The sequence below is a fragment of the Notothenia rossii genome (genome assembly GCF_949606895.1).
Source record: "Notothenia rossii genome assembly, chromosome: 1".
Classification (NCBI taxonomy): Eukaryota; Metazoa; Chordata; class Actinopteri; order Perciformes; family Nototheniidae; genus Notothenia; species Notothenia rossii.
In genome coordinates, this window is record NC_136912.1 from 56,256,896 (window position 1) to 56,282,452 (window position 25,557).

At 41.9% G+C, this 25,557-nt stretch overlaps 2 protein-coding genes across 5 annotated transcripts in view; both read right to left on the reverse strand.

Moving 5' to 3' along the window:
• Positions 1-1,251, reverse strand: part of espnla (espin like a) — a 34,292-nt gene extending 33,041 nt beyond the window's left edge. The window contains exons 1-2 of the mRNA XM_079691827.1: positions 1,185-1,251; positions 600-1,076 (exon numbers count right to left, since the gene is read on the reverse strand). Of these exons, the coding sequence (XP_079547953.1) occupies positions 600-899 (300 nt within the window). The 5' untranslated portion in view covers positions 900-1,076; positions 1,185-1,251. The remainder of the gene's footprint in view (positions 1-599; positions 1,077-1,184) is intronic.
• The window catches only part of scly (selenocysteine lyase), a 30,324-nt gene continuing 5,530 nt past the window's right edge, over positions 764-25,557 (reverse strand). For 2 of the 4 annotated variants that reach the window (XM_079691763.1, XM_079691766.1), the window contains 7 exons: positions 25,096-25,251; positions 24,903-25,009; positions 24,739-24,775; positions 23,308-23,391; positions 23,107-23,206; positions 22,881-22,956; positions 1,380-1,767 (listed from right to left, as the gene is read on the reverse strand). In XM_079691763.1, the coding sequence (XP_079547889.1) occupies positions 1,614-1,767; positions 22,881-22,956; positions 23,107-23,206; positions 23,308-23,391; positions 24,739-24,775; positions 24,903-25,009; positions 25,096-25,251 (714 nt within the window). In that variant the 3' untranslated portion in view covers positions 1,380-1,613. Of the gene's footprint in view, positions 788-1,082; positions 1,246-1,379; positions 1,768-22,880; positions 22,957-23,106; positions 23,207-23,307; positions 23,392-24,738; positions 24,776-24,902; positions 25,010-25,095; positions 25,252-25,557 lie in introns of those variants that run through there. The other 2 variants (XM_079691765.1, XM_079691764.1) reach the window with 2 other exon arrangements.

Consider the following 25,557-nt stretch of genomic DNA (forward strand, 5'->3'; position numbering starts at 1 on the left):
TAGATCATGATGCATTCTTGTTTTTAGTTTTTTTGTTTGTAGTTATTGTGAATGACATCACAACTGCAATATTAATCATATAGGATATTTTTCCACTTCACTTTATTTTATTGTCTTGTTTTGAGTAAAGCAAATGTATTTTTTGCTATATATTATTATTATTAATATAAAGGGCTGTATATCATGGTGTTAAACATTTAAATAATAACAACAAATCGAATGTATTCTTTAATTTAAGCTGAAAATTCAATCATGGATTTCATCATTTCTAGAGCCTTACTTAATAGCTACATTCAGTGGGAGCATCTGGACATAATTACATGTTCTACTTCATATTAATGGATACCCAGTTAGTCATCACCAAATGATGTAATGGAGGTTAAAAGGTAGTGTACAGTACTCTTTACAACTGCAGGGATGTAACCTCATACTGGGAGCAATTAGATGACCATCTAAAGCCACCGCCTGAATTTAGACTCACAGTCAGTAGAAATGACCAGAGAAGCTGAATATGTGGCACATTTCGAAGGTATTGAAGCTCTCGAGATATGTTCTCTCTCTCTTTCTCTGTGGAGATTGTACAGAGTGGATACACCTACTTCAATGTTGCAGCCCCCCAGGTCTAGCAGCCACTGCAGCTCCCGGACGTGCCCTGTCGCTGCTGCATCGTGGGCAGGGGTGGCCCTGTTGGAGGCCCGGGCGTCCGCTGCCATCCCCAGCTCGCTCACCAGGAACTGCAGGCACTCCAGGCGTCCACACCTCGCCGCGTGGTGCACCGGGCAAGCACCTTGAACATCAGTAATGGTAGGTGAGAGGTGACCGGAAGACGCCAGCTCCCTCAGGAGTGCGACATCCCCCCCTCGAGCAGCCTGGAAGGCCCGATGGAGCACCATCCTCATGGCTGCTTTGAGCTACTGATGGCCCACAGAAGCAGCTCCCTGCAGCTCTCTGGCTCCCACCAGGATATCATCTCTAACTCACTCATGCTCATTCAATAACAAAAACTCAGGCACTCATGGCCTCTTTTCTGAGCCAGGAAAGTGACACCTGAGCTGGCAGCCAGCTGGCCAGCATGGCTGTAGGGGAGAGGAAGGGGGGGTCAGTACGAGTAAGATAGAAAGGTAATGAAAGACGGTGGAGGCGCGTAACTCGCAGCCTCCCACTGTCCTTTGTGTGGCACTGACCATATGCTGGCACACGCACCAATGCTTCAGTGGAGATGGGGGAGCTGAGGCGGCACGGAAACTTAAGTAATGGGAGAAGTAAGAGGAATGGTGCATTACAACCACTGTTATTTTGTACTACTATTATAAATAATCATCTCAATGGGGATGGCTAAACAAATTACACATTTGCTAAATGATTGTCTACAGATCATATTTTATAGTTGATTGAATTTGTTTATTTCTCTCATAAAACTCATACATGTTGCCCTGACTCTAATTAGCTGATTAGCTCCTCACATGACATGATGGAAGCTGAGAACAGTCATCTCTCTATCATCCCTCAGGTTCCCCTTTATTATTTATACTCAATATTTCATCCATTTGACATGATCAGGTAGTGGAACAAAACACACACATGATGTTATTATTTGACCCAGAAGAAGGTAATCAGAGCATGTCTTCCAGCAGCTGCACAGTCTCTCTCAGGTCCTCCACAACTGCATCCACATCTGACTTGGTGGTCCCCCTCCCCACGCTCAGCCTCAGGGCGTTCGCTGCCCGCTCTGAGGGGACGCCACAGCTCAGGAGGATATGGGAAGGCCTGATGGAGAGACATTGCAGGGTAGAGGTATGTGATGACCAGGCTTGGGGAGTAACAGATTACATGTAATGGGATTACAAATTAGAATACAAAAAAAGGGAACTGTATACCCTTAAAGTTACACCTGCATTTTATTTTAGGTGTCTTCAGTGTGCAACTCAATTTTCACAGAATAACAACTGGTGACTTCTAGAATTGTGTGAGTAACATTCTGTTTTTAGACTTCTCTGTTTCAGTGTGTGTACTCTGTATAAATGCTCTGTAGTTGATCTGACTGAAATTGTGATTTTCAATCTCAAAACCGCTACAGTATCTGTCAGGCATAAACTTGGGACAAGTAATTTGACTGAAACCTTAAAACTGAACTAACTGACTGCTAGGGTTAAACTTTGATTTAAACATTTGTAGAATACTAAGAGCTTTATTGAGTAGGTGTAACTGTATTAAGGGTTAAACTCATAACTTTATAACTTAGGGTTTAATGTAATTGGAAAACCATTGTGACAATGAAAATACAATAACAACTCAGGAGGGAGCCAGTCTAGATTTCCTTTTGAGGGCCACTAGCTGCAGAGAGTTAACTAATTAAAGGGGCGTGGCCCCACAGCTGTGAGAACTCAGCAATCAGGTGTCCATTTTAGGCAGCACTTTCCTGGAGCGTTAGCGTCAGACAGACGAAGACTGACAAAGATATTAGAGTCCTGTTGGAGTCAGACTGACAAAGACATTAGAGTCCTGTTGGAGTCACAAGGGAGGCAAAGAGGAGGCAAAGAGGAGGCAAATCCTACTTTGATTGAGCTAAGTATCTCTAGTATTTTATTTTATTTGGTTTTTTAGCCCCTCATGCTATAATCATGTGTATTTTCTCCATTCCTGTTTATGTGTCTTCTCGCAATTATCACTGGCCCTGTGTATCTCCTAATCGATATAACCGGCCTACTCTCGTCTATCCCACATGCTCCACTGAGATCCAACATCTAGTTTCAGGGGGCCTGTGGAACTGCCAGTCAGCTGTTCCTAAGGCTGCCTTCATCTCTGGCTACGCTTCCCTGCAGTCTCTGGATTTCCTTGCTCTCACTGAGACCTGGATTACTCCATCCAACACATCCACCCCAGCAGCTCTCTCCACAGCATATTCCTTCTCCCACCCCGCCCTCTGGCAGAGGAGGTGGCACTGGTCTCCTGCTCTCTCCCAAATGGAGCTTTTCCCTCTTCAAGCTACCTAACTTCACTCCTTCCACCTTTTATTCCATGCCGTCATAGTAACCCATCCTATACAATTAACCATTGTTGTTCTCTACCGTCCACCAGGCGCCTTGGGGGACTTCTTGGAGGAGTTAGATAATCTCCTCTCACACATTCCTGAAACTGGCCCTCCCGCTGTACTTCTCGGAGACTTCAACCTCCAGACAGGGAAGATAGCTGAACTAACATCTCTGTTAACCGCCTTTGCTTTCTCACTGTCTCCATCCCCACCAACTCATAATGCTGGCAATGTCCTTGATCTCATATTCTCAAGGAACTGCACTGCTTCTAACCTCTCTGTAAACCCACTTCACACATCCGATCACTTCTTCATTTCATTCTCTCTACCCCTTTCCAAACATAACAAACTAATCTCTTCTAATTTTGCACCTGTCCGCCGCAACCTCCGTTCCCTCTCCCCCTCTACCTTTGCCTCATCGATGCTCTCAGCCCTCCCTTCCTCTGACTCGTTCCAACTCCTGCCTCCAAACTCTGCTGCAGAAATTCTCCTCTCTACTCTCTCATCCTCTCTGGACTCTCTCTGTCCTCTCACATCTCGGCAGGCTCGTCAGTCCCCTCCTGCTCCCTGGCTAAATGACGCACTGCGTGCTAAAAGAACCATCCTTCGGGCAGCAGAGCGGAAATGGTGGAAATCCAAAGACCATGACGACCTCCTAACCTATCAGGCTCTCCTCTCCTCTTTCTCTGCTTCGATCTCTCAGGCAAAAATCACTTTCTTTCAAGATAAGATCCAATCTTCCTATTCCAATCCCAAAAAACTATTTTCCATCTTCTCCACCCTCTTGGGCCCCCCCAAAGCCCCTTCCCCCTCCTCCCTTCTGTCAAGCGACTTTGTTAACCACTTTGACAAAAAGGTTGATGATATTCGCTCTTCTTTTTCTGACTCACCTTTACTCACCGCTGGGTCACCAGACCCACCTTTCACCCACACACTGACCTCCTTCTCCCCTCTCTCTCCAAGTGAGGTTCTTCTAAGCCTTCAAACCTCCTTCAAACTATCGCTCCTGATATTCTACCGTTTCTCACCCATTTCATCAACATTTCTCTAACTTCTGGTCACTTTCCAAACAGTCTCAAGGAGGCAAGAGTAAACCCTCTCCTAAAGAAACCCACTCTCAGCCCGTCTGATGTTATAAACTACAGGCCTGTCTCTCTCCTCCCGTTCCTGTCTAAAACACTTGAACGCGCTGTCTTTAAACAACTCTCCTGTTATCTCCATCAGAACAACCTTCTGGATCTGCACCAGTCTGGTTCTCAAGGCAGGTCACTCAACAGAAACTGCCCTCCTTGCTGTCACTGAGGAACTGCACACTGCTAAAGCAGCATCCCTCTCCTCTGTCATCATCCTTTTGGACCTGTCTGCAGCATTCGATACGGTGAATCATCAGATCCTCCTTCGCACTCTCCAAGAACTTGGAGTTTCAGGCTCTGCACTTTCCCTCCTCACCTCATACGTCAAAGACCGCACCTACAGGGTAACTTGGAGAGGGTCAGAGTCGGACCCTTGTCAATTAACTACAGGGGTCCCTCAGGGCTCTGTTCTTGGTCCCATCCTCTTCTCCTTGTACACAAACTCGCTCGGATCAGTCATTAGCCCGCATGGTTTTTCATACCACTGCTACGCTGACGACACCCAATTAATTCTGTCCTTTCCCCGCTCAGAGACCCAGGTCGTCGCACGCCTCTCTGCTTGTCTAGATGACATCTTTCAGTGGATGTCTGCTCACCACCCCAAGTTCAACCTTGACAAGACTGAACTGCTTTTCCTTCCGGGAAAAGATTGTCCCACTCTTGACCTAACAATCAACATCGGCACATCTATTGTTTCCCCGACTCAGACTGCAAGGAATCTGGGTGTGATCCTAGATAACAAACTGTCCTTCACTGCAAACATCGCTGCTACAACCCGCTGCTGCAGATACACTCTTTACAACATCAGGAGGAAACGTCCCCAGCTGACCCAGAAAGCGACGCAGATTCTGGTCCAGGCTTTCGTCATCTCACGCCTAGACTACTGCAACTCCCTCCTGGCTGGTCTACCTGCATGTGCCATCCGACCTCTGCAGCTCATCCAGAATGCAGCGGCTCATTTGGTCTTCAACCTTCCTAAATTCTCCCACACCACGTCGCTCCTCCGCTCCCTTCACTGGCTTCCAGTGACTGCTAGAATCCACTTCAAAGCAATGGTACTTGCGTACCATGCTGCAAATGGATCTGGCCCTTCCTACATCCAGGACATGGTTAAACCGTACACCCCAGCACGTGCACTCCGCTCTGCATCAGCCAAACAGCTCGCTGCACCCGCACTGCGAGGGGGACCTAAGTTCCCATCAGCAAAAACACGTGGGTTTGCTATCCTGGCTCCAAAATGGTGGAATGAGCTCCCCATTGACATCAGGACAGCAGAAAGCTTACACATCTTCCGGCGCAGACTGAAAACTCATCTCTTTGACTCCACTTCGAGCGATAGAACTATTAACAAAGCACTTGTATACTAATAAAGGACTGGCTTATCTAAAGCCAGTTAAGTAGCACTTGAAATGTTTTAGCTCTATGAAACCTGATGTAATTATATGATTCTGTTTTCTTCAAGTTTGTACTTTGTTGGTCGAACGCACTTATTGTAAGTCGCTTTGGAAAAAAGCGTCAGCTAAATGCAATGTAATGTAATGTCTTATTTGGTTTTCATTGAGGCTACCTTCATTCTTTATTTTGAATATATATATATATATATATATATACAGTTGCAGATTTTGTAAGTTTACCCACTTACAAAGAAATGAACAGTCTATAATTTTAATGGTATGTTTATTTTAACAGTGAGAGTAAGAATATGACAAAGAAAATCCAGAAATTGACATTATATAAAAGATAAACTGATTTGCCTTTAATTGTGTGAAATAAGTATTTGATCCCCTAGCAACCAACAAGAATTCTGGCTCCCACAGACAGGTTACATAAGTCCTCTTCCTTTAAGAAAGTACTCCTAATATCAACTTGTTACCTGTATAAAAGACACCTGTCCACAGAATCAACCAATCAGATTCCAACCTTTCCACCATGGGTAAGACTAAAGAGCTGTCTAAGGACCTCAGGGAGCAGACTGTAGAACTGCAACAGGCTGGGACTGGCTACAAGACCATGAGAGAGCAGCTTGGCGAGAAGGAGACAACTGTTGGTGCTAGGGATGGGTATCGTTAGGATTTTATCGATACCGGTACCGGTACTGCTTATCGGTATCGGTATTTTTCGATACTCTTATCGATACTTTTCAATAATTTGGTGCTCAAAATTATAGACATGAATACAAGATGTGAAGATTAAACAGTAATTGTATTGTAATTTTCTTGCAGAAATAACTGCATAACTTATACATTAGCTTCTCAGAAGCAGACACAAATAAATAAAATAACTTATAGGGGCCTGGCTCGCCCTATCATGCTTTTTGGGGTTTTCCCTCAGACAGAGGACGAAAAGAGGATTTTTTTTTAACATTTGTAAATCATTTACATCTTCATCCAGACATTTCAAACTGACAACCTAGCTCGACAAGAGATCCTTAAAATATTGTCCTACAGTGACATCATGCAAAACTGTGATATGAAGAAATTGGTCCAAAGGCTAAGATGGCAAAAAGATAAAGGCGAGTACTTATATTATTCCGGATTGTACTTTTAAATCATCACAAAATAAATGATGTGCTGAACTGAAACACGTCAAAATGTGTTGTGACGAAGGTAACGTCACTGTGGGACTGACGGCTTCGGGACTTGTAACTCAGCACTTTAGTGAACAGTTTTGCACTTTATTAGCGTGATTGCACAGTGCCGTTTGGCATGGCATATTTGCACGTTTTATATAATTTATGCTAATTATTGAGATAGTATTTATTAAAGGATTAAACCGTATTAATTGGGATGCCGTCTGGCAGACGCTGGTCGGGCTCTCGGCTCCACCTGGAAAGAAAGGGGAGTGATAGCGAGAGCGGCGAAAGTGCTGGTTTGTGTAGATTGACAGCGGTTAAGAATAATCCGGGTGCAAATAATATGTGGGGGTGTAGACATCATAGCGTTAAGTGGCATTCATTGTTCAAGTGCTGACTGCGTTTAGTTGGGTTTGTATGTGTGTACTTCTGTTCAGTTATATGTTTGTGTTTGAAAAGTGTTCCCCTTCCCGTTATGTCTGTTGCTTGATTGTGTGCACCTGGTGCCCTGTGTTGTCTCCTCCCCCCTCACCTGTGTCTAATTGCTGATTAGTGTGTGTGTTGGTATTTAGGCTCTGTTTCCCTGTCTGTTAGAGGCAGGGAGTGTGTGTGAGATCCTGGTGGCTGCGCTCACATGAACAGCAACAGCAACAGCAACAGCAACAGCAGGATTGAGGCTGTGGGTAATGTGTTCATGTTTTAATAAATGCCCACACCGGGTTATCATTTTGGACGTTCTGCCTCTGCCTCCTTGCTTGGTCGGGCTGCTCTATTGTCAGCTTCACATGTGTCTGAAGGTTTAAACATAGAACAACGTATTTGAGCTTAAAATATGTCAATTCTTGGTAAACGACCAACAATTGCTGAACCATACATTGAAACATTGACCTTTAACAACATTTAAATGCAGTTTTCAAATTCACAATGACATCTGTAAGTTTAACTGGTTTATAAAGCATTCAATGAAACGCCAAATTATTATAGGTGTAGGAGTTCACATTAATACACTGTCAGTGTTAATAAACAAAAAAAAGACAAGGCGATGTGCCTGTAAGACTTGTTGGAGATTTGGAGGATGTTTAAAACCAACCTCGTCTCCGCGTGTCGTTTTATAAGCTGGGTAAATTCGTAAAAAGGAAGGGATTAAGAAACACCAGAATACAAGTTAAACAATAATCTTGCTTTAATGATAAACAGTAACAACACAAAATACAGATACAAATACAAACACAAATACAAACACAAAGGAAGTACTTCCTGCTCTTCCTCCAATCTCACGGATCTGGTCAGTTTGAAGAAAAGAAGAGGCTGGTCTAAAGAAAACATCGGCTTATATCCAAAACCCCAGGAGGAGCTATGCGGCTGCCCCCCCCCCCCCCCCGAGGGGTCCTCCACTTAGAAAAGACAGCCAATCAGCGCGAGCCAGAGGCGACCCTTACATTCGAGATAACAAACCCCTCCTTGCAAGTTTCACATACTTTTGGCATTTTATAAAGATAGTTTTAAGATATAGTTTTTTATAGTTGGATTATACAAATAACACATGTGAGTTACCTTAACCTCAAACAATAATAACAAGAGGAAAACATCAGCTCTGATCTCAAGCAGTAAAAAGTACCGCACACTCATTTAGCCTGCAGCTCTTTCAGACACTTGAGCTATTGTTCTTTAAGAATATTCCCTGCAGAATCTTTATTTCAAATAAAAGGTTTCACATTGCATATTTCCAGCTTCCTTTACACATACTGTTATTATTAATACAAAGTATTCAACCACACACATATATTTAAAACAAGTAGATTTCCCTGATCATTTGACATGCTGCTTCCATTTCCCATAGAGTAATAAAACATGTTTAAGCTAATTTCTCCACACTGTTTGTAGCCCTCCAGTACCCACATATGAAAGAATAAAAGCAGAGGAATCAAATAAATCACTAATACAGGAATAGTTGATAAATGATTATACAGGACATCTGATCACAGTAAGAAATACACACACATATTCTCTAGGAAGTGACCCTGGTTATAGGTCCGAATGTCCTGTCCCCTGAAAGTCATGAGTTTTGGTTGATTAACAGAAGTTTAATTGTTCTTGTGGCTTAATGGCTTCCCTGAACTTCCCTTCACCCCAAAGTCAGCTTACTAGGAATGAATACATTTTATTGATAAGCTCAAAAGGACGTTTATCTTGGTTACTGCTGGGTGACCCAAGTCTCCAGGCCTGCAGGATGTGTAGGCGATAAACATTAATTCCACAAGACTTTAACTACATTATCTGAAAATGTATCTGGGACTTCCCCTGTTAATGGCAAGGACTATTGATAATGAACAGAGAGACCCTAGGGGCCTCTTCTTGGTATCTGCTAGGCAGAAGTCAATCAATGCAGAAATCACAAGTTTAACACATATCTTATATAAGGTGACATTAAAATGAATATACCAGATTTAACTTTCCTGCCATACCACGTTACTTTAATCCTTCAAATAATTCAAATAATCCTTCAATTTCCCCCTTTTGGTCTCGCATTAACGAGACCAACACACATAAGACATTTGAAACAAAACTACTGTCCTTCTTTGATACTGTGTCTGTCCCCCTTCATTAAACCTTTGGGAACAGAAAACAACCTCCAATGACAGTTAAGAAAGACCAAACTATGTTAAAAAATTGTGTCCTTGTTTGCCGAATCATCATACTCGTCCTCTCCCTCCGCATATGCCAACAAGGGCATTTGGTACAGTGGGGGAGGAGCAGCTTTTCCTTCAATGGTGGAAATGATAAGTTTGACACACAAGGAGCGGATGCACGGCACACAACAACAACCACATGTTATTAAAATGGCCACAAAAGTAGCTACAGAAATAAAGAGAGACATTATTAAACCTTTCCATTGACCAAACATGTTATATTGTGAGCTCCAACCCTTCTAGTGTCAGTATACGTCTACTCTAACCCCCAAGTTATTAAAAAATGCTGTGAATCACTGGGTCACTCAACCATGATTTTAAAGGTTACAATGTACATACAGCAGGGCGAACAAGTAGATTATTACTCCTAACACTAGTAGTGACCAACAGGTTATCAAGAAATTCAGGGCTCCTTCAGACATTTTCTATTCTTCTCTGAGAGGTTTTGGTCCCTGTGTCAGTATCACATGAGGTAAAAAGAAAGACAAATCCCTTAAATATAGATTTTTTAGAAAACAACTCCCTAAATTTGGGTTTATAAATGGGGTCTTCTTATAGGTTAATAAAGAACTTTAAACTGTGGATTAAGATACCACTTCCCTCAAAAAATGGGTTAGTAAATGAGGTGCTATGTGTAGCTTATAGCAACCTGATCAGAGGGGAGCAGGTTCCTCTGTCTTCCCGTGAAGTCCTGTGTCTTCGTGCTCCGGCCCGCTGATGGCGACTTCTGGGCTGTCGGTTGTAGGGATGTCCTCGTTGTCCTTCTCCTCCAGTCCGCTGATGCCTGCTTCCAAGTCGTCTGCTGTAGGGATGTCCGCGAGGTCCTTCTCCTCCAGTCCGCTGATGCCTGCTTCCAAGTCGTCTGCTGTAGGGATGTCCGCGAGGTCCTTTTCCTCCAGTCCGCTGATGCCTCCTTCCAAGTCGTCTGCTGTAAGGATGTCCTCGTTGACGATAGCCAGGTCCTTCCTGATGTCCTCCATGGTCCTAGCCGGTGATTTCCTCGCCGCACACTGGCTCCAGTAGTACCAGATGTCCCCCTTTGCTCCTCGGCGGACGGCATGAGATGTCCTCTGGGTCACTCTGTAGAGGCCGGAGAACCTGGGGTTGAGTCACGTAGGCCTGACGACCTTCAGCCAGACGAACTCCGCTGTGTCGGCCTCCTGCTCCTCGGGTCCCCCTTTTGGCGTCAGCAACCTGTGTGGAGAAATCTGATACCCACCCCTCAAGTCTACGCTCAGGGCTTCTGGGCCCTCAGGGGTTTGACCCACCACTGGTAGGCCGCTTCAGAATTCTAATACTTGGCCTGTGTCAACAAAATAAACCCCAACATCTTCAGGTGAACTAAATATCTCAATAGCTCTGAATTCCTGACAAGCATCTGTGTTATTATAAATGAAATCCTTGAGATCCCATTTAAAATCGAAATATAATATGAACTGCTAACGTCTCTGGTAATGGAACACACTAATGTTATGGATTAAAAACAACTAAAATCATGATACTGACAAAGTGAATAATTTCCAGGCGAGACTGCTTCTACCTGTCACTGCTTGGATATTATCAAGCTGAAAAATGAATACAGAAATCCAACATACTGTCATCAAATGTCTTTCTATTATGACTTTAAATTAAATGTACATCCCCATAATGATCTAAACAGTCTATGGCTTTTACTTCTTTACCAGGCTAGTTACAAGATGTTGTCTAAATTAAATTCTATCTCATTACATTACTATGTTTTAACTTAGCTGTAATATGTTCTTTCTACATTTCAAACCTCAGTTACTTTAATACCTGTTGAAATATTACCAAATTGTTTTCATTATCACCGTTCACCTTCTCATTCTCATTCTGGAATTACCTCTCTCAGTAGCCCCTTGGCCACTGATTCTGCATCTGTGTTACCTGTTATAACTCAATCAATATTAGAAACATGTCAACATTAATCAAACATTATCTTATCCCCAGATAGGGAGCAGGTTAAATCTAAAACTGTCAATCAATGGTCAGATTGAACATCTGAGTTGGGGCGGCAGGTTTCTTCCAGTCCCTAAATAAAAATATCCCACACTCCCCCTTTTTACACATGTAAACATGTGTAATAAAATCCTGTATGGGAAGAAAACCTTCAGGTAACCAGTGGTTATAAGAAAATACCAAACATCATTCACAAAAGTATATCCATCATTTTTCACAGTAAACACTCCAGGGAAAATAAGTGTTCATTTCCAGCTGGCAGTCCTAAAAGAAACAGGATCTTTAGATTTTAGTTTGAGTTTTACATTTGCAAACCGCCAACTCCTGTGGGAATTAGAAACGGGTCACATGTGCTTTTTTCCAAATGTGTGGAATTGTAGGAAACCTGTGTTTCCCATGGAGCTCCAAAATAATGTATTAGTCCAAAGACATGCTCGGTTAGTTATTGTTTTAGAATCATGCAGTTACACTGATCACATGCAGAAATTCATTCACACTCACACTGTCAGGTAGTAAAGTCAAGTTTGGTCAGCCCCAGAGTCAGTCATTGATAGTGCTGTTCTCAAGTCACACTGTCAGTCAGGGTCAAAGGTCATTTGGTCTCAGTTTCATTGGCCATGTGTCGTGCTCTGCAGAGACTTTAATATTCTACTAGCTGGAGTTGTACTAGTGACATCATTGTGTTGATGTCAACCAATGCAACAAAGTTTTTCTCGTGTTCGCAGCACCATTTTCTTCAGATGTTTAACAAACAAATGATCAATACACTTTATTAATATACCGCCCCTAGGAAACACAATACCAAATGTTCTGACAAATGTTCATGCAAGGCATTCTTAAGTGAACCTGCAGAAAACGGCCTTTTGAATTAATATTCCAAATTAATCAATAATAATAATAATCCATTTTATCAATTTGTTTACCCTTAGAAGTGAACATACCTCATAATGTTACATCAGGATGTTAAACTAAGCTTTGGCCAAATCAATCATTATTACTGTTTCAGATCTAACTGGAGGTTGAACACACAAAACCTTTTTTTTTGTTTACATCATGCAAACCACTAACATATTTTCCAATTTCAGCATCAGCCTTGTTACTCTCAAATTACATCCTAAATAGGAATATTAGGAATGAAACAAATATTTAATCTTCAGAAATGTTCTTAACAAATAGAGAGTAATGCCATCTTTCTATCTAGTGAATAGCCAACATATTTAAAAAATGTCAGATATACAAAAATAAGCCTAAATACTCTTTTACTATCAAAGTCTAAAGCTAGACCTAAGCTGAACAGTTTTGGTAATGGAAAATTTAATCTAGAAACAAAACAAAACTGGACCTGTGTTCTTGTGTGTTCTTCAAAATACATTAGTAAATACCTTGTGAAGTATTCACAATATAACTAATCCTCTCTAGGATATGAAATCCATTCATCTTTAACCAGATACTATTTCCCTATTTATTTTTAGTTCATGATAATAATGGTATAACGTCCACACGTTTAACCATAGCTAGTCACTATGTCAAGATTATCATGTGTGACATAATAATCAGATGTCTTGTTTGCCAAACAAGGATATTAAACCTTAACCCTTTCAGCATTCCAGACCATCATTAAACAATCAGCCTCCTTTCCTAAACACTAAGCATATCGTTCTACACCACCTTCTGATAAACTCTTGCACAGTTATGCTGTAAAATCATTGCATGATTTCTTCAGAGTCTGAACAGACTGAGACCAGCCTGTCTCAAAATCTTGTCATATTGAGAACAGTCAATGATTCATTGTCCTCTTCAGCTGTAGTCAGTGGCAGGGCCCCCAAAAAGCTAGAACCGGCCCTGGTCAGTGGGCTCCAAGGAAACTCTCTCTGGCATTGGGATGTCCTGAGGGGGAAGGGACCTCTGGATCAATGTGATACAATCAGCAGACACACGTTGTCCTCTGTGCCGCAGAAATCCCCCAAAACTGCAGTACCTCTTCACACCACTGTTGCCTTGACAACGAGGCACAAGCAAACTGTGAAACCCTCCTCTGAGATGTGTTCTTTGCACAGTTCTTCTGTTTGCAATGAGCAACTTTTCACCAACACCCTGATTCAGAGTACAACCCAAAGGTGGCGCACAACTATCCAATGCTGCTGTAATCACAGCAAATCAGCTACTGAGAAAAACTCAATGTAAATCTCTCCCCCAGCGGGTGACAAAATAAAACAGCTGAGTGTCTATATGGTCAGGAATGCTGAAACATGTGAATGTTAAACCCATTAATGGTAACAGTCTTCCTATTCTTCATTACTTCAGTTCTCAGTTAATAGGCAAAACAAAAAACTTTTCTTAACCCCTATAGATTCATCTTTAATCTTCTTGCTTATTCTATTCTTTTCAAATTGTTTATCGAAGTTGTGTGTTACAAGCATGGTTAGATTTGTAACAGAATACAAAACTAACTGTATCCAGCGCTATATATTTAAAACAAGTAATCTGACTACAGTTAATGAATATATTTTGGAACACTTAAAGGAATTATTACAAAATGTAATCTTCATTATTACTAAAGCTGAAACCTAAATAAATCATCACGGAACATTTTTCTGTCCTTACTACTTAATTGTTTCAATAAAAACTAAAAGCATTGTGAAAACTCCCATTTTTGAGAACATCTCTCAACACTTTTATTCCATCTAAGCACGAATGTTTATGACAAACTCGTCCTATTAATCCCAAACGGTCTTTAATGGTATCAATTGTGAACATTTCTTAATATTAATTGTAAATGCAACGTACGTTCTCTTTAGAACAAAGATAGGATAGTTGCAGCTGAAACTGGTTAATAGCAATGTTCTGTTAACCTAGATAAGCCTGTTGTTCTTATATCTAGTAAATATATTCTTATTTCATGTTACTCACAAAACAATATGACATTTTCCAGAATAGTAGTAACTCTATATAACCTGTACTCTCTCTATACTTCTTCAAACCATCTGACTTTTCTCTCTCTCTTCCTCTCTGCGCCCTGCAGCTGCCGGCCCAAGCTTCTCTCATCAAAACCTCTTTTGTTCTCCAACTGTGTGAGATGGCTTTTAGCCTCGTGCAGCACCTCTGTCATGCTTGAACATTAACAGATTCCCTCTGACAAACTTCCAAAAACCTTCTTTTTACTTTCTACTCCTTCTTCATCAATTAAAAAACACCATTGTGGTGAATCGTTTACGTTTTCAGTTTCCTATCTACTTTAAACAACCATCAACTGAGAGTAACTGTATATGATAACAACTCCTAAATAACCTTACAATATATATTTCTTCCAATGAGTTCGTTATTTCATGTCTAACAAATTCTCCTCTTTCCATGTCGTATTCTAGATGGAAAAATCCACCTATTATATCTAATTTGAATAAAGCCTTACATTTAATGTACTTCATATACTCAGTAAACCTCTTTTTACTTTCCCCTAAGGTTGATGTATGTAATATAATTTTCCTTGAAGTATAATTAAGTACAATCCTTAGTTAATGACAAATACCATGAAATTCACAACGCAATGCAACGGTATCAATCATTTCTCAAAGACTATGTTTAAATAGCAGCAAATCATTGTTTATTAATTTCAATATATCTACCACTTCAAATCACACCTTGATCTGTTAATTTTCTATGTATTTCAGTCCAACTTCAGATCACTAGAGAAAAAAGCAAGCAGACACCCTCCGGGCCGCTGCTGCTCTCGAGAGGAAAAAGGGTGGGGGGAACTCTCACAGACAAATATTGACACCCCCTTCTCTCTCTCCTGCTGTAGCTCTCAGCCTCCTTTGGAAAAGGAGGGCTTCTTTCAACAATTAACACTTCTGCTATCCTTTTATTCAATTTTTTTTTTTTTGTTTGAACCCACTGTCCTCGTAAGCTCTTAACTCACGCTCCTCTCATTAAAATTCTCCCTTCATTATGACTTCGTATCTATTCATCTGACTTAGGCTGTTTCTGTTACCAGTCAATATTCACAGACTTCATATATATTGATCTGACTTACTGTCCTTGTTACCAGTAAATATTCACAGAAAAAAAATCCCCGTACAGTCTATTCAGCTTTTATTGTCCGATGTTTATTCCAACAAGTTTAGCAAGCCTCTCAGCGCGCTTCAACACCGTCTTTCAACGATGTGACGCATGGAGCCGAAACTCAGGCCCACAGAACTCTTTATCGTGACGTTTGGCTTTATAGATTCAACCCCCACAGAACAAAGGATTAATGAGGTCCGGTCACTTCAAAATTGCTTTTTGAAGGTTGCGTTACTCTCCTTTGGATTTTACTTATAACTCAACTTCGATTCCTATGAACCTAAGAATTGTTATTCAGATTCGTCTCCTGGATGCCGTCTGAAAACGGTCACTGGACGTCCCCCAACGAGTCTTCAGCCGTCTCCTTTCTGAAAAAAGTACGGGGCCTTTCACCTTCGTCTTACATACCTCGTTGATTCACTTTTATGTTATATAACTTTCCTACCTATCTAAAATATGTATCTGTACTGTTACCATAAAAACACTGTAAACTTCGTCTGACAACCCTAAAATTTGGAATATGGTCAAATCACAGATTTCAAATTAAACTGGCATCTGTTTACCTGTTATTGTCAGAGCTCTGTTGTTAGTTGTCAGAAGAAGCCGAGATGTTTAGCCCTGGACTATTCCGTCCGCTTGCTGCTGGTGGTCTCTTCCCCGAAAACACCCCACTCAGACACGTCGGGTCACCACTTGTTGGAGATTTGGAGGATGTTTAAAACCAACCTCGTCTCCGCGTGTCGTTTTATAAGCTGGGTAAATTCGTAAAAAGGAAGGGATTAAGAAACACCAGAATACAAGTTAAACAATAATCTTGCTTTAATGATAAACAGTAACAACACAAAATACAGATACAAATACAAACACAAATACAAACACAAAGGAAGTACTTCCTGCTCTTCCTCCAATCTCACGGATCTGGTCAGTTTGAAGAAAAGAAGAGGCTGGTCTAAAGAAAACATCGGCTTATATCCAAAACCCCAGGAGGAGCTATGCGGCTGCCCCCCCCCCCCCCCCCGAGGGGTCCTCCACTTAGAAAAGACAGCCAATCAGCGCGAGCCAGAGGCGACCCTTACATTCGAGATAACAAACCCCTCCTTGCAAGTTTCACATACTTTTGGCATTTTATAAAGATAGTTTTAAGATATAGTTTTTTATAGTTGGATTATACAAATAACACATGTGAGTTACCTTAACCTCAAACAATAATAACAAGAGGAAAACATCAGCTCTGATCTCAAGCAGTAAAAAGTACCGCACACTCATTTAGCCTGCAGCTCTTTCAGACACTTGAGCTATTGTTCTTTAAGAATATTCCCTGCAGAATCTTTATTTCAAATAAAAGGTTTCACATTGCATATTTCCAGCTTCCTTTACACATACTGTTATTATTAATACAAAGTATTCAACCACACACATATATTTAAAACAAGTAGATTTCCCTGATCATTTGACATGCTGCTTCCATTTCCCATAGAGTAATAAAACATGTTTAAGCTAATTTCTCCACACTGTTTGTAGCCCTCCAGTACCCACATATGAAAGAATAAAAGCAGAGGAATCAAATAAATCACTAATACAGGAATAGTTGATAAATGATTATACAGGACATCTGATCACAGTAAGAAATACACACACATATTCTCTAGGAAGTGACCCTGGTTATAGGTCCGAATGTCCTGTCCCCTGAAAGTCATGAGTTTTGGTTGATTAACAGAAGTTTAATTGTTCTTGTGGCTTAATGGCTTCCCTGAACTTCCCTTCACCCCAAAGTCAGCTTACTAGGAATGAATACATTTTATTGATAAGCTCAAAAGGACGTTTATCTTGGTTACTGCTGGGTGACCCAAGTCTCCAGGCCTGCAGGATGTGTAGGCGATAAACATTAATTCCACAAGACTTTAACTACATTATCTGAAAATGTATCTGGGACTTCCCCTGTTAATGGCAAGGACTATTGATAATGAACAGAGAGACCCTAGGGGCCTCTTCTTGGTATCTGCTAGGCAGAAGTCAATCAATGCAGAAATCACAAGTTTAACACATATCTTATATAAGGTGACATTAAAATGAATATACCAGATTTAACTTTCCTGCCATACCACGTTACTTTAATCCTTCAAATAATTCAAATAATCCTTCAGACTGCACTCAGGTAAACAAAACATATTACCCGTGCGCAGCAGCTAACCTGCCTGCGAGCCTTCACTCAGGTCACTTTTACACACGGTGCGGCTGAAGCCCGCTAGCACTATTAGCACTAGCAGTATCGCTAGCACCGTTTTAGATTCAATGAGTGTCTCGTTTGCAAATGCTTCATTAAGTTGCATGTGTTACCCCCTTTACAAGCAACTAATTGAGTACATAGATTGCACCTTGCACTATCACCACTACATTTTTTTTAAAAGTGCACCCCGACCTTCGATCGCTTCGCTCTGTCCGCCAGCGGCTTAACGGTATACAAATACCGTCAAATCAGGTACCGGTATTGACTTAGTACCGGTTCTCGGTACCCATCCCTAGTTGGTGCCATTATTCAGAAATGGAAGAAAGACAAAATGAACATCAGTCGCCCTCGGTCTGGGGCTCCACACAAGGTCTGGCCCTGTGGGGTATTGATGGTCATGAGAAAGGTGAGGGATCAGAACTAACAGGAGGAACTTGTTAATGATCTTAAGGCAGCTGGGACCACAGTCACCAAGAAAACTATTGGGAACACACTACACCATAATGGATCAAATGAGAAGAGAAGAGAGATGCTGACTATAACCCCAGAACACCATCCGTCAGCATGGAGGTGGAAACATTCTGCTTTGGGGTGTTTCTCTGCTAAGGGGACAGGACCACTTCCCTGCATCGAGGACAGGATGGACGGGCCGATAGCCTCCTTCCCTCAGCCAGGACACTGAACATGGGTCATGGAGGGGTCTTCCAGCAGGACAATGACCCTGAACATACGGCCAAGGCAACACAGGGGTGGCTAAAAAAGAAACACATTTAGGTGAGGGAGGGGCCTAGCCAGTCTCCGGACCTTAATCCTATAGTATAGAACATCTGTGGAGGGAGTTGAAGCCTCAAAACCTGAAGGATTTGGAGAGGATCTTCAGAGAGGAGTGGACCAACATCCTTCCTGAGATGTGCACAGACCTGGAGACCAACTACAAGAAGTGTCTGACCTCTGTGTCCAACAAAGGTTTCTCCACCAAGTAATAACACATGTTCTGCAAGGGGGTCAAACAGGGGCGTGCACAGGTACGGGCTAATGTTGCCCGGGCAACGGCCCGTTTGGCCTTTTTGGCTGACCTGCCCCTCTGGAGAGAGCGAGACTTTGTTTTTCTTTTTTCTGTTGTGGCCGAATCAACATGATGAGCCCACAATTAGTATTGTAGCGTCTCGCTGCGGGAAACACACTTTGTCAGCGCTGTCATCTGCCGGTGCGATAAGACCACCTCAGTGTCGGATTTTGGAAACTTGATTTTGAATTGTCTCATGGCGCAGTTAGGGTATAAGTGACACACCAGGGGACTTTACTTCCTCTTGATACCGTCGGTTATTTACAAAAAAACACCTAAATATAGCCTACTTGTTGTTTTTGTGCTTCTGTCTTTCTGTGTCTTTTCATCTGTAAACTCCGTCAACGGGGCCGCTCGCTCTCTTTGCTTGATTTCCCTCTCACGGGTGAACAGTTCAATGTCCCGCTTCATTGTAGGATTTCTGCCATGTCTCTACCACTTTAGTTTGACCATCTCTGTTACTAAGTTATGGAATACTAAATAAATAAGTAATTAGATACCTTACCGTTACAGCGCTCATAAAGAATGATAAGAATAAGAATAATGGGTATTGAACTGGTTTCATTAATTAGTTTAGTTAGGGTAATTAGTTAGAAGCCCTATTTTATCAGTATGTCTGCACAGCAGTTACAATGGTCAAACTACATTAGAACAGAATTGTCCCCATTTTGTCTTCAATAGTTACTAACATTAGGATATGGACCGCAAAACAAAAAATGTCCCTGGTTTTCATTTTTTAAATCAAGTCACTGAATGCAAGTAGTCGCCTCAGCTTATTTGGTTATGAGATGTGAATTACTGTTCAATTCAGTTGATGTAATAACGTTTGGTTTCTTTTACATTAAAAACAAGTTACAATTTTCTAAAGGTCTTATGTTGTTTTATGGGGGGAGGCCCTTTTTCCAGTTTAGAGCAATAGCCCTCCAAATGTCTGTGCACGTCCCTGGGGTCAAATACTTATTTCACACAGTTAAATGCTAATACATTGTTATCTTTTATATAATGTCAATTTATGGATTTTCTTTTTGATATTCTTACTCTCACCGTTAAAATAAACCTACCATTACAATTATATTCATAGATGTGCTGCAAATATGATTACCAAATTAATTTGAAGGAAGTAACGTTGGGGTCCTTGACTTTGCTCCATGTTGGTCAGCGATCCTCCAGATTGTTTTTCTGCTTCAGCACACGGCCTCCTGTCGGTGTGCTCAGGGCCGCCCCTCCCTACAGGCCGATTACGCGTGGGGCCTCACCCAGGGGCGGACTGGGACTAAAATTCAGCCCTGTAAACTGACCCAGTCCGGCCACATGAAATGTCAAATGTTAGAAATCCGCTGTTTATTATTTCAAGTTTTACGTCCGATTCGCTCCTTTTTTCCTCTGTGTACACAGCTCCAGTTTGGGCATTGGCCTGTCATCAGATTTCCTTTTTAGTTGCTGCTGTAGTGGAAGTTTAGTACAATTATTATTGATGAAATACTCCAAATCTCCACCCTCCATAATTGCACTTACTTCAGTTGCTTGCTACTTTTTAAGGGTGGTGGTACAGTACAAACTGAAGTTGATGCGATTTGATTGGATTGTGAGGCATGACGTGAGCCTCATCTGATTGGTCAATCCCTCGATTTGTTTTCACCAAGGGAAGTCAATTTTGGCTAGCCTCCTCTCGCAACAGAGAGTACAATCTACTGTTACACCATAACATCTAGAGGGTCGCTGTTTCACTCTTTCCCTCCGGAGTGGAGTCATGACGACTGGATCTGAATTATGTTTTTGTATTTGGTGGTTTGTGTCCCAGCTGTCGATCAGCTCTGCGCAGCGTCTCCACTGCAGCAACTCTATATCCACCAGTTAAAGGAAATACAACTAATGTGTTGTGTTATATTAGCTGTACAATTTACCACATATGGTGTTCTTAGTTTCCATACCTCCTGTGTTTTATGAGCGACTTATCAAGTCTAAGCAAACGGCATAAAACATGATTAAACATGATAGTATATTACATTACATTACATTACATTGCATTTAGCTGACGCTTTTATCCAAAGCGACTTACGATACGTGCATTCGACCAGGAAGATACAACCTTGAAGAAAACAGAATCATATAAGTACATCAGGTTTAATAGAGCCAAACATTTCAAGTGCTACTCAATTGGCTTTAGATAAGCCAGCCCTTTATTAGTATATAAGTGCTTTGTTAGTAATTCTATCGCTCAAAGTGGAGTCGAAAGAGATGAGGTTTCAGTCTGCGCCAGAAGACGTGCAAGCTATCTGCTGTCCTGATTTCAATGGGGAGCTCATTCCACCATTTTGGAGCCAGGATAGCAAACCCACGAGTTTTTGCTGATGGGAACTTGGGTCCCCCTCGCAGTGCGGGTGCAGCGAGCTGTTTGGCCGATGCAGAGCGGAGTGCACGTGCTGGGGTGTACGGTTTACAGTAACCATGTCCTGGATGTAGGAAGGGTCAGATCCATTCGCAGCATGGTACGCAAGTACCAGTGTCTTGAAGTGGATTCTAGCAGTTACCGGAAGCCAGTGAAGGGAGCGGAGGAGCGGCGTGGTGTGGGAGAATTTTGGAAGGTTGAAGACCAGACGAGCAGCTGCATTCTGGATGAGCTGCAGAGGTCGGATGGCACATGCAGGTAGACCAGCCAGGAGGGAGTTGCAGTAGTTTAGGCGTGAGATGACGAGAGCCTGGACCAGAACCTGCGCTGACTTCTGGGTCAGCTGGGGACGTATCATCCTGATGTTGTAAAGCGTGTGTCTGCAGCAGCGGGTTGTAGCAGCAACGTTTGCAGTGAAGGACAGTTTGTTATCTAGGTTATATAAAACCATGCTTCTATCTACAACCTATAGAAATGCAAAACGGCGTCAGTTAAGACGTAATTCTGTCCTCCTGCTTACGCATAATTTATGAGAAAACATTTCATAACATTAACACAACATATTCGAGGTGATTTTAAATAACATATTCGTATTTATTTATTTCTCCAAGTTATGTTTTTGTGTGAACTGAGGAGTCTCAAACAGGCGTTTGTTTAATCATTTTAAGATTGGCTTTGATCAATGTTTGAAAAATAAATTCTTCATATATGATAAATGAGAGGTAACATTTTATTTATGGTATTATTTCCACATATTTCTCTCCATTCTTCCTTCTGCCAACGGTGTCGCAGTTTCTCGTCTCTCCCGTTTTTGTGCTTAGTGCGTACGCATGGGTTGGAGTTTGCGTGGAGGACCGCACGTTTTCCCGTCAAGTTAGTATTGTACAAATCGCAAACATTGCGTAGAAACTGGCGTACGCCATTTTTTGAGCGTATATCCCTTTATAAATGAGGCCCGTGAAGCGCAAATACGCCGCACCTAGAGTGTAAGCGCGCCACAGTTTTGCCGCTGCGAGGCTCCACTTGCACCCCCGAAGCTCGCGTCACAGAGGGCCTCATCATATAACTGCGTGGGGCCACGAGTTGGTGTTGGGTGTGCTACGGCTACTATTAACGTGGCTATTATAGTAAGGTGCTACTTTATATATCAACTGTGCTTTTTTCCCCCAAAAGTTGTAAATGAAACAAGTGAAGTACATGTAACAAAGCCGTGGAGGGCGGGAGTTTATAAAGAGTAACCACCCTTACGGGACGCTCTAATAAGTAAAGCGAACGCACCCGCAAGGACACCTGGCCTCCACAGAAACAGCCTGAGTGCGAGGCAGTGGCGGACTGGCCATGGGCCGGTACCGAAGTGGGCCGGTCAGAGGATGAGGGCCGGTCGGATAAGTCACTAGCACCAACCCCCCCCCCCGTTGACAATTTACTAGCGGTACCGAAGTGGGCCGGTCGAGAGTCCCGGGCTGATTTGTAGTCCCAGTCCGCCCCTGGTGCGAGGAGAAGGTTTTAAGCTGGAACACGGGAAATCTGTGCAAGCAGCAATATATCTGAGTGCAAGTGTACAGTTTGAGCAGAAGCAGAGCAAATCTAAGCGCAAGCAGGCACTATTTGAGTGCGAGGACAGGGTTTGAGGGAAAGAAATATATAATCTGAACCTGAAATCAATAAATTGTGCTCTCAAATTTAAAGACCACGCTCTTGAATAAAGATAGGGAATAACCCCCATACTCTTTTACCTGTTTCCACTGTCTGAGTGGCAGGCGGCCCCAACGCTGGCCAGCAGCCTCCTGCAGCTGGACAGCACCCTCCAGCCTGAACAGAGAGATAAATCATTTAAAGCCTCTGTGCTTTACAGCCCGCGCAGGTCATTACTTCCCTCTCACTAACATGGGTTTAAGGACACTGTTGTGAACTGTCAGGCAAAGCAGAAATAAGACGGAGACAGATGAGTGATGACATCACCTTGTAGTGTTGGGCCCAGGATGGATACGTTACATGTGTTGGGAAGGACATCAGAGCCCGGGAAGTGGCTGTTGAAGTGAATTTTGTCTTTGAAGATGGCCTGAAAAGAAAAGCATAGTGATGGTAGTTTTCATTAAAAAAATGCAACATGTATACAATATATACAATAAGAATATTAATTGGAATTGGAATCAAACTGACCTTCAGTCGTTCTTCCAAGTAGAGTTTGGTGGTTAGCATATGACTCTGATAATCAGACAGATGACAGGTCACCATATCCGCAGCCTAACAGACATATAATAAATCAGGAACTATAAATTATGCTTACCAACACAAGTATAGTGTCTAAATAAAGGAATTCTACCAATAGTAGTTATAGTCAGGGCTGGCCCTTGGCATAGGCAGTATAGGCGAATGCTAAGGGCGCATCAATCAATGGGGGCTGCAAAAATAAAATAAAAAAATTAATAAAAAAGTTAGAAAAAAGAAAAAGAAAATTGTATTTCATAACACAATTTCCAGATTTTGGATCAACAAAGTACATCTTATTATCTTATACTAACAGAACTACGCCTATGTTGCGTACAGCGCCCATAAACTATGGCGCACCCCCCCCCCTCAAATCAAGTTGAACTGCCCCAGCCCCAGTAAAAACCTGAGGTTTATGTGAAATAGTTCTTTTTTGAAATAATGGTTTTAGTGTGTAATTATAGGTTTTAAATGTTGTATTTGTATTAATTTAAAATAAATCAAACTCCCAAAAAACGTATACAGCTTTTATTAACATTGGAATTTACTGTGTAAGCGGCCGCGGGGGGGAGAGCTTTAGAGAGCTCTCTCCTGAAAGACTGAGCGGCTCTGATAACCTCAGCTCAGTGAGGTAAAGGCACACCTTTATATGATCATTATAGTTATACAAAAATAAGAGAATAGATTTTCATCTATTCTCTTATAGTATAAAATATTATATGACAGTAAAACAAGAATACAGTTTAAAAGGGGAGTGATTTGTAAAATATCCATAAAGAAAAAGAAAATCTGCTTCCAGTTCTGTTTCATATGGGTGTTGAGATATGTATCCATAGATCTCCTCATGTTGCTCTCAGAGTGCACCAGATTGATGCTTTTAACTTCAATATTTAAAAAAAAAATCTTCCCGGGGCGGGGGAGCATGCCCCCGGACCTCCCTATAGGAGGTGAGGTCCACCCCCCACTTAAATCATGCTCAAATGGATAGGATACTAAATACATTTGCACACATCTTGTGTCCATATTTTTCTGTTTTGGTGATGCCACAACCGTGCATGCATACGCGAATCATAGTGAGGGGGGGGGGGCGCCAGCTAAAATCTTGCCTAGGGCGGCAAATTGGTCAGGTAGCCCTGGTTATAGTCTTCCTTTAACTATTTTAGATAGAATAATAACAGCAACTTAATTGAATATGTCGTGAACGAGGTTTTGATTATGATAAAACAGTGCAGGAAAATAGCATAGAAGAAGTGTGCCACGAGTTTAGAGCAGACCCAACTGCTTTGACAAGTCATAATTCCTCACTCAAATGTGCACCATTGAATTAGGAACATATCTCAGACATTAAAAAGTGATATAAGTAAATATTCCAGGAGAACTTACCTTTCCCAGACCAGCAATCATTGGTGTATTTTCTGTGCTGTAATATTCAGAGAGAGAGAAAACAGACCCAATATGTAAATGCGCAGCTCTGATTCTGGCTGTTGTTTTATGCATATTTGGTATTTTATTGACTATTCCTCATGTAAGACCATATTGTATGTTACCCCGGTCTGAAGTTCCTCTCCTGTCCTCCTCCAAACAGCATGGGATACACAGGGGTTCTCGTCCCAGGGCCGTTCACATACAGAGCACCGATCCGAGGGGCATAGAACTAAATATTTAGAAAAAACATTTCAATCAAATGTTTTCCTTTTGTCCATCTGACAAACTATATATTTTATACAACAGATTCCTGACCTTGTGTCCTACTATGGTGAGGTAATCCACTCCCAGTTCACAGGCATGGACTGGTATTTTGCCCACAGCCTGAGCAGCGTCGGTGTGCAGCAGGATCTGCAGCCGCTCACGCTGCCTGTTCAGACGCTTTATCCTCTGGCAGATCTCTGGGAGTGGCTAACAGGAGGACGATGTCAGCATACAGGTCATTACACTGTACCGAGAGCTCTTTCTCTTTACATTGGAACTTCATTTCAATCGTATTCAATGCATGATACATGTAAGCACTAAGCTGCAACTGTCTGCTTCATCAGCACAAATTATTCCTTTTTAAAATGTCCAGATTGTTTATTCAACTATTTTTTATGATCATAAAAGTAAAAGGTCTTTGTTATCAGTTCGATACGGAAGCAATGTGATGAAAGTGAGGGAAAATAAATTTGAATGATCCTGTTTACAAGTCTAATCTAATTCTTGGTGAAT